At 30.5% G+C, this 9,560-nt stretch overlaps 2 protein-coding genes across 6 annotated transcripts in view; both read left to right on the top strand.

Annotated features, from left to right (window-relative positions):
• Positions 1-733: 733 nt before the first annotated feature.
• On the top strand, positions 734-2,603 carry LOC108734461. Of its 2 annotated transcripts, none has more exons than XR_003231272.1 (4): positions 734-1,014; positions 1,465-1,864; positions 2,297-2,386; positions 2,440-2,603. XR_003231272.1 is itself a non-coding variant. In XM_025975355.1 (4 exons), the coding sequence occupies exons 1-4, from the start codon at positions 1,569-1,571 to the stop codon at positions 2,503-2,505; spliced, it is 396 nt and encodes a 131-aa protein (XP_025831140.1). In that variant the 5' UTR covers positions 1,444-1,568; the 3' UTR covers positions 2,506-2,603. The 2 variants fall into 2 exon arrangements, 1 of the variants encoding a protein (XP_025831140.1); XM_025975355.1 differs by lacking the exon at positions 734-1,014 and having other exon boundaries at positions 1,444-1,739; positions 1,796-1,864.
• Positions 2,604-3,027: 424 nt separating this feature from the next.
• The window catches only part of LOC108734460 (V-type proton ATPase subunit C), a 7,058-nt gene continuing 525 nt past the window's right edge, over positions 3,028-9,560 (top strand). The window contains exons 1-10 of one of the 4 annotated variants that reach the window (XM_018466041.2): positions 3,028-3,162; positions 3,582-3,747; positions 4,183-4,336; positions 6,629-6,815; positions 6,939-7,037; positions 7,089-7,344; positions 7,496-7,593; positions 7,647-7,782; positions 8,319-8,425; positions 8,493-9,199. In XM_018466041.2, the coding sequence (XP_018321543.1) occupies positions 3,610-3,747; positions 4,183-4,336; positions 6,629-6,815; positions 6,939-7,037; positions 7,089-7,344; positions 7,496-7,593; positions 7,647-7,782; positions 8,319-8,405 (1,155 nt within the window). In that variant the 5' untranslated portion in view covers positions 3,028-3,162; positions 3,582-3,609 and the 3' untranslated portion in view covers positions 8,406-8,425; positions 8,493-9,199. The other 3 variants (XM_025975352.1, XM_018466040.2, XM_018466042.2) reach the window with 3 other exon arrangements.

Genomic DNA, 9,560 nt, shown 5'->3' on the forward strand with positions numbered 1-9,560 from the left:
AAGACTAGCTATGATATAGCTAAGCGTAGGAGACCGCCAACGGTCTCGTGTCTTAGGGGTCCTCGCAAAAATGTGTTCTTATTTGGCAACACTAATAACATTGACGGGGTTCTGCAGCCAAACCTATATGGGGTTCCCAGACTCGTTTAGTTCTACCTATATACGTAAGACCTATCGTAACGTTTTGTGGAATTCAATTTATAAGCACTTTTCTTAATGTCATCATTTGGTTCAGCTACGCCACTGTGTTTAATAGAAATAAAACGAAAAAACTAGAAAATAGATTACTAAAATTTAAAATATTTTAACTACAATTATTAATTATAAGGCGAGGTATAGGGGTGTATAGGATTTTAAATTGGTATGCAGGACAAGTGGTATAATCAACTAGAATTGAAAAATTTCAATAAAAACTTAAAAGAACTTATGGGTGTTTCATTCAATTAATTTAATTAATTCAATCATTTATTTTTTAGAAAGGATGCCTGGAATGCATCGGAGTGTCCTGTATATATCTGATTTACTATTTACTAGCTTGGCAGAGTACTACTGAAATACCAGAACAATTTAAGAACTTACTGTTTGAAGCAACAAATTGGTTTGAAGTAAATTCGCTCGTGTTTATTCAATTATCAGGATCAGTTATTATCTGTTTGTTTTCAAAAAAGCTTGCTCTATATCTAAACAAAACTGAGGAAATCAATAGAAAGCTTAAAACGTTCGGACCAGGAATTTCTTTCAGACGAATATACGTTTTCGTTGCTATCAGTTCTGTTTTAATTTTCATAGATTGCCTGTTTGTCGTCGCAAAAGATTTTTTAATAGGCTTTCGTACAAAAAGTAAACTTTATGCCTTGGCCGATTATTTACCTTTTATCCTTACCAACGCCATTTCCCAACAGTTTATCACGTTTGTAATTTTAACAGAGGAGCTACTAAAAGCTTCAAATGATATTCTGAAAAACTTATTACTGAAGATACGCATTCACAAACGAGAAGGTTCGAATAATACAGGTAAAATGAAAATTGAATGTTTAATTTGCAATTGGTTGAAAATGCACAATTAAAAAGGGTTTCAGTTGAAGTTATAAGCGGGTTTTTAGGATTAAAAGAATTTTTAATTAGAGTAAAGTTAGAATAATGAAAACGAATCGACTACTCTAACAGTGAAAGTTCTTGGTCAGTAATCGAAACTACCAAACGGCAAACGTAGATTGTGATTTCGATCTTCTTGACTGGATCTCATTGGCACGCCATAAGCACTTCCACCAAATCATCGACCAAATTGAAAGAGCTCTACTAGTTTCGATCATAATTAATTACTGACCAAGAACTTATATTTCTCTTATTAATTTGGTTCGTGCTTGTTAATTTTGGTTAAACAGTAATTCAGTTTAGTTGCTAATAGTAAAATGTTTCGTTGGGTATTTATTAGATATATTAAAAGAACGTGTCTTTTTGTAGACAATACAATAGCAGTTATAGTAAAAGTTCACGAAATTTATAAAGATATACTGCAATATTCTGAAACGGTAAATTTATTGTATAGTTTTCAACTAACTTGCCTTATGGGATGCTATTTTATAACATGTATAAACGAACTTCATCAGATTTACACAAATTTAAACATCCACCATGAAAACGTAATTTTGGAAATTAGTATGAATCTTCAATTAGCATTTATAGCTTTTTTTAAAACAGTTTTAATAATTTGGTCATGCTGCAGGGTTTATAAACAAGTAAGTAAGCAAAAATTGTATATATACTTGTCTATATTAATGGAGCAATTTTTTAGGTAGATATTTTAATATCTCTTATCCATGATATTAATAATAAATCATTCAACTTTAACTTAAACGACCAGGTAAATAATTTAATGTTAGCCATACTTATGGAAAAGTTCGGACGCGTACAATAATCTCTATATTTTTTAAAGATTTTAAAAACTATTAAGTTCAAACGACTAAGCATCAGTTAATAACTAAAATTAGTAATATTTTATTGCCACTGTTATCGATTTGTTTAATTTTTAATAGATATTAAATTAAAGTACATTTTCAACGCAATATTTTTGAATTTTTGATTGTGAAATGTACAAGTATAGAATTTGAATTTAAAAAAAGTTTTTTAAAAGTGGCGTAACTTCGCTTTTAATCATACGCATGATGCCTATAGGTTCTCGAAAATCTAAATTTTTATTAATTTTCAAAGAATTACTTTCATTTAAATTGACAATTGTCTGTAAAATTCTTCTGTGTGACGCGTCTTCAAAAATAAAAACAGAATTCTTTTGTAGCTTAGATGGTTTTCGATGCATCTGAGGTATGAAAAAATATTTTATCGACCATGTAAATTGTTTACGCTGGATATCAAATTCCTTGGAAAGGTTTTTTATTAGATGAGTGTTTTATAAAATGATAAAATGTAATCATTTTTTAGGTAATGCTCGGAATAGTTTCGTATCTTTTGATACTAATACAATTCGATAGAGCCACAGAAACATAAATAGAAAATCAACAATAATTTATATAGGTGTGAGATACATCAAAAATATTATTTACCTGTACTTTCCCCTGCGTAAATAAATAATCATGTCGTAAATACGTCTTGTCGCAAATATTTTTATTTTTTTATTTAGAAGTAATGGTAAAACACAATATTGGAACATATATTTTTAGATAATAAAATTTTAGAAAAGAAAATCAACTGTCACTTTCATTCTTATTACTGGTTTATTACTCTTGAACAAATCGAATTATTGTAGAAATAATGTTGTAATGCATTGTAATGAATCTTGTAGTCATATTATAAAAAACTTAATTATAAAGAACTACTAATTTAATACCTAGAGAAAATGAAAATTATAAAATGAAATTTAAAAGTAAAAACAAAGATTACAAAGCCATCTGTTAATGATTAGAAAAAGTTTAAGGGTAAGATAAACATTTTATCCAAACCACATTGTCCAGACAACTGTCTTGTCACATGATTTTACTGTCAATTTAGCATTTTTCTCTATTTAAATAAAGAGAGCAGCAACGCCAATCACGTGAAGTAACGATCATCTGTTCTTTGGGGAGTGGTTGTGTTGGAGGGTGTTTAGCCCTTAAAAATTAGTTTTTCCATCTATTTGCACTATTCAATAACCCAGTAGTATATCAGGTTAGTAGACAGGTTATTTAGAGATATTTGTATTAATCGTTATGCATAAATTACAAAAAGTGAACTGTTGTGCGGTTAACTAAGGGTAAGTTAACGATTGATTTTTCTGTTGTTGACTTTAATTCTTGCATTCTCAGACTACATTATATATGAAGTCATCGTTTAATTAAATATATTATAGTTTTTAGTTGTTTTGTCACTATAACCTAATTGATTTTTCAATCAAAAATTAAAATAACCGAAATATACATTTCGAAAACAAGTAGAAAGCTACATATTTCTGTAACATCAAATAATTTTTAAGTTAATAAGAGTGTTATTTCAATTAAAATCGCTGTGGTATGCATATTTGTTTTCTATGAAATATTTAAATAATCTAAAATGTCATTCTGGATTCTCAAATTTGATTGCCTTTTTAGAAATCGTTTCCTTTCCACAACAAATAGAATGAGTGGCAACGAGTATTGGCTGATCTCTGCACCAGGGGATAAAACATGTCAACAAACATGGGAAACCCTCAACAATATGACTAGCAAACAGAACTCAGTTTCTGTTAATTACAAGTTTCATATTCCTGATTTAAAGGTAATAAACATATTTTCTGGGTGTATTTAGCAATAATACAATTATCATTAATTATTTTTCATATAAATTAGTATCTATAGTAAGACTTTTTGTTGATATGTAGTACTCCAGGTCCATATACAGCTTTACTGTTGGTAGGGAATATTTGAAATAAATTAAAAAATTGCAGATTAATATCCTAAAAATAAAAGTTTTTTTGGAGATATGGTTTTCTTTTGGTTGCCAAAATATTTCGTTACCTCATAAAGGTAATAGGAAAAACATGTTCAATATTGCAATAAAGTCCGATCAATTTCTAACGACTCATTAAATGTTTATTAGTGTGTATTAGTATACGTACTGGACCATTTATACAATATAGCAAGTCATAATAATAGTAATTTTCAGAATGTTTTATATTTATCATAGGCTAATGTGTAAAATGTATATTTTAAGGTGGGTACTTTAGATCAATTAGTGGGACTTTCTGATGACTTGGGCAAATTGGATGCTTTTGTGGAGCAAGTGACTCGCAAAGTGGCCGCATACCTCGGTGAGGTATTAGAGGACCAGCGGGACAAGCTACACGAAAATTTGACTGCAAATAACAGTATGCAATCATTTTTATTAATATTGTGTGAATTTTTTTTATAAAATTATACTATTGTTATTGTCATGTAACCGCATGATCTGTCTGAGGACTTGTTCGAACTACCTACAGCGTACGAACTTAGATATTTACTCCTACTTGAAATGTTTTCCTTACTTTTTCATTTTAACCTGTATGAGGGAATGTTTTTATATTTAGTGTTTCCTCTCTCGTCTGTTATGAACTAACACATTAGGTCTTAGTGATTTTAATATTCCATGTTTTTTTAATCCTTTCTTTTTTTTACTTATAAGCACCATGACATAAGGCGTACTAATATAGCCAAGCGACTAATATGGGTCAGGGGGTGATGGTTGAGCTGTCATATTATAACACCAGTCGATGCTTCAAAAATAAAATTCATTCTATTAAATAACTTTAAGTCACAATAAATACTTTCACTTATTATTACCGATAAATAAAAATTAAAAAAATTATAACTTAATATTAAATTAAGCGTCATATTTTGTACGTAAATTTGTTAAATCACAACTGGCATATACACACACATGTACGTTAATTACCTTTTTTTATTGCTGTATTGTAATTAGTAATACGTTTGAGCGTCTACATATTGTTTACAAAATAATTTAAATAATAATAGTTTGCCTCATAAACAATTTAACTGTAAAAAAAATTAAAACAAAATTAGAAAAGATTGATTAACTAGTAAAACAAAAATAAAGAATATTTGTGACAGCAAAAGTCGATCAACATTCGGGAAGCATTAATCTCTTTATTGCCTATTTACTAATTTTATTAACATTACTGTGTCATTTTATTGTTTTCTTTTGTTTTTAGCACTAAGTGTATTAGCCTGAAATATAGTTGAATTCATTACTATACATATATAGAGTAGAGGATAGACGATACCGCATTCTTTAATTAGGATTATGAAAAATTAAAGATGCACAGTTTGCCTTGATGAAGAATTAGGATATAAAGTTTTCTGTTAAAGCAAGACATATGTAACTACATTTTGTATTTGTTTATTAGACAATCCGCAACTGAAAGCAGCTTTAGTTTTGCTTAACGTTCCTTTCAATTTATTATAAATGAAAAACTGCGATTACGTGGGTTATAGAAAATACTGGAAATACTTTTCAACCAGAATAAATACATGGCTTTTTCGTGAGAAATGAAGAGTAGGCGCTCAAACAAAAAGTAAAATCAAATACCGGATGTAAAAAGTCAAAAGGAGAGAAATCGGTCCCGAAGAGGGGGTGGTTGCGAGGGGCGGGGCTTGTGCTTGTTGTTTGTATGCGCTTGTGACGAAAGTATTTGGTGCTGGGGCAGGTGGGGAGCCGCCGGATGAGGGCGGCGGGTCCACGGATGAAACAGCCTCGCACGCCACCGTAGAGGGGGAATCGGTCGGAAGTGCATCGATTGACTATGACGAATATGCGACGCCTCCGCAGTCACCGTGCGGATTGACTGCGACTGTTGAACAGTCTGATGACGCAGCCGTCGCGGACCGACCCCCCACAGACGTTCCCCACCCCCTGGGGCCAGGTCAGTGGCCGATGACACAAGCTTGGCACGGCAGCTTGCCACCGCCTGCTGCCTGATCATTATTATTACATCTACATACATATAGATATCCTAACGTGGTTGGTCGTTATTTGATGTATGCCTGATAATAAGAACTGTTGATATCGTTACATTGTTGTGCTCATTTTTTTTTTTTTTCAGTTTAATTTTACGCCCAGAACATTTCCAGTTGAAATTAACCGTACTGCTCTAAATTATTAAATATATAAATGCCCTCAAAATAAACAACGGTTAATAACATAAAAATCGAAATAATTATTTTAGGTTAATTTCACCTTAAATGTTTCGTATAACGTATTACTTTTATTATTATTTTGATCAGTATCCGTTGTTACCAGGCACAGAATTGTTGATTCTTGCAAGTTAACTGATTTCAGTATTATTTTTAGTAATGATATTATTGCGCACGCTTAAAAGACGTCAACTAGTGACAATAACGCCTGCGCACAAAAGTTGATACCGACGTATATAAGAAAAAAGTAATTGCCGCGAATCACAATCGTAATTAATATAGCAAACAAGAAACAATGCTGTGTATGCAATCCTACCTCTGCTTTTCTTACCTTCGTAACATGCGATATGCTTGATTTATTGCAACGCCTCTGCACAGTAAAACTTGAATATTTCGTATAGCCTCGCATGTATCGTCCTTAACGAAATAGCCGTTCACTAATCCTTTCGTCCTTTTTGTCTGTCCAATAGGCGATTTGGCCACTTACTTAACCCGATTCCAATGGGATATCGCCAAGTATCCGACCAAGCAGTCACTTCGTAACATCGCCGACATTATAAGTAAACAGGTGGGACAGATTGATGCTGACCTGAAAACGAAGAGCAGTGCTTACAACAACTTAAAGGGCAATCTGCAGAACTTGGAGAAGAAACAAACGTAAGCGTTTGTCGACAGGTCGGATTTATTCAATTTCAAAATTTGTAATCAAATTGATTTGGAAAAATTAAACTGATATCTATAACATTTTTGTATAATTTGAAATGTATTTTTAACTTTTAGGGGGAGTCTTTTGACTCGTAACCTGGCGGATTTGGTGAAGAAGGAGCACTTCATTCTTGATTCTGACTATTTAACTACTTTGCTAGTTATTGTGCCTAAGTAAGTCAAAGTGCTAAGTTTTTTATTTTAGTTTTAACTTCCTTCTTTTAGGCAACAGTTTGCCGAATGGCAGCACTGTTACGAAAAATTGACTCCGATGGTGGTGCCCCGTTCGAGCCAGTTGATTTGCCAAGATGGGGAATACGGTCTTTACTCCGTAACTTTATTCAAGAAAGTCGTTGACGAGTTTAAATTGCATGCACGTGAAAGAAAGTTCATCGTGAGGGACTTTACGTACAATGAGGAAGAACTTGCCGCCGGAAAAAATGAAATTACTAAGTTGGTTACAGACAAGAAAAAACAGTTTGTAAGTGGCTTGTTTAAGTCAATTTTTAACATTCAATTTTAATTAATAAAACTAAAGTTAATAATAGTTTTGTTTATAATTATCTTAACTTTTGCAGTTATTTAAATTTACATTTGAGTAGTTTTTAATATTGAATTCGTTTGTATTACAGGGACCTCTTGTGAGGTGGCTGAAAGTAAATTTTAGCGAATGCTTTTGTGCCTGGATTCACGTAAAAGCCTTACGAGTGTTTGTAGAGTCTGTTTTAAGGTAAAAACTATTTTAGCAAATTTAAATTTGTATATACACGTGTTTTTTTGTAGATATGGTCTTCCAGTCAATTTTCAAGCGATTTTACTTCACCCACACAAAAAAAGCAGCAAGCGTTTACGCGAAGTACTTAACCAATTGTATGGCCATTTGGATAGTAGTGCTTTGCAGGCGTCATCTGCTCACGATGTAAGATTTTATATTTTTATTAAGTATTGTACGTGCAGGATATTTTGAACAAATTGATGTGGTAATTAAATAATTGAGTATATAGAATATTAGAAAAAACAAGCCTAATTTTTTTGAAGCCAATTTTTTATGATCACACAGCGGTTAAAACTAAATTCGTTATTGCTTTCTGTTTCTCTGTAATTAAAGAAAAGGGATTTAACATATATACAATCTTTCAAGTTTTGTTATTGGTTTTTAATGTATAACGTTACATTGTAAAAACTGAAATATTAAAAAAAAAATGAAATTGAAACTTCTCTCTTCTGATTTTAAGAACAGAGAATCAGTCTGTGCTTGAGATGAATATAAAAATTAATATTCAAAGCAACCTATAATACGTCAATATCGTTTTTTATCTTAATTAAATCTAGGTTTTAACATTTTTAATAGATATGTAAATGTCACTTAACATAGCTATCAAAATAATATACACTTTTATTTACTTAATATTGTAATTATGTATGCAATTTGGCATTAATTAATTATTCTTATAGAGTGTGGACATTCCTGGATTAGGTTTTGGCCAGTCAGAATATTATCCATATGTTTACTACAAAATAAACATCGACATGGTGGATTAAGGAGCTTGATTTGACCAGAGGTAGCTGATATTAGTCTTTAGTTTCAATTGCAATATTTTTTAAAAGCTCATTAGTTAATTCATTTAGTGAAAACGGGAGCTCTACTTTCTGGCGAAGAGCAGTCGTTAGTCTTGGAACTACTCCTTTCACATTATAATAGACAATACGTACATTTGGATTTTTTGATGGATAGTTACCAAATTTATTTCATCACGAGTATATAACATTCCTTTTCCCTTTAAGTTTTATTATTCATTAGGTTTTAAAGAGAGAAAAAAATAGGAAAAAGTATATTTAAGTCTTATTATTGGGTACAGTTTAATAAATGTTGTTATTTTAAGGACAAAATAGCAGCTATTTATTATCCTTTTTCTTGTTAAAATGGACATTTTTAGAGCATGTTTTTAAAAAGCAGCACAAATATATTTTTAAGTAATTGTTATTTAATCAAATTTGTTTCTAATTGTTATTGCCACTTGCATTTTTTTTTTTGTTCCTTATACAACAATTTGTTAGGTGCGAAATAAAAAGAAAATGAGATAATATCGTATTGCATTGAAACAGTATTTTACCGATTTGTAAATAAGATGTAATATTTAAATGTAAATAATTACGTAGATCTTAGTTGGTACGTCAAGGTGATTCATGCTCACGATGTATATTTACTCGTTGTTTCATATATTCATAATGTAAAGTTTTTAACAAGATAAAACAAAGTCATTGTTACAAATTAAAATTCTCTTGTATGAAAAAAATGAAAAGACGTTGAATCAATAAATGTTTGTTAATGAATATTACAGTGTCTTATGGTTCTGTATTATACATATTGCTTGTAATTTTGTAGTACATTTAATACTTTTTAACAAACTAAATAACATTTAAATTATTTTTTTCTGTTATGATTTAACAAATTCTGGTCTTAAACCGGTAATACTCCATTTGTATGAAATAATGTACATCAAAAATTATAAATCATTTTGAGAAACTAGAGAGTGGCTATATAAAAACGACCCACTTAGTTTTTTTAAAAGGAGGCACTTTTTACATTTTATGTTATACGTAAAAACATGATTAAAATTTAGTTGAAAATAATCAAGGTAATTTTATATTAATATATATATATATATATATTAATATATATTAATTATAATAATA

The sequence above is a fragment of the Agrilus planipennis genome, unplaced genomic scaffold, assembly GCF_000699045.2.
Source record: "Agrilus planipennis isolate EAB-ADULT unplaced genomic scaffold, Apla_2.0 scaffold96, whole genome shotgun sequence".
NCBI classification, from domain to species: Eukaryota; Metazoa; Arthropoda; class Insecta; order Coleoptera; family Buprestidae; genus Agrilus; species Agrilus planipennis.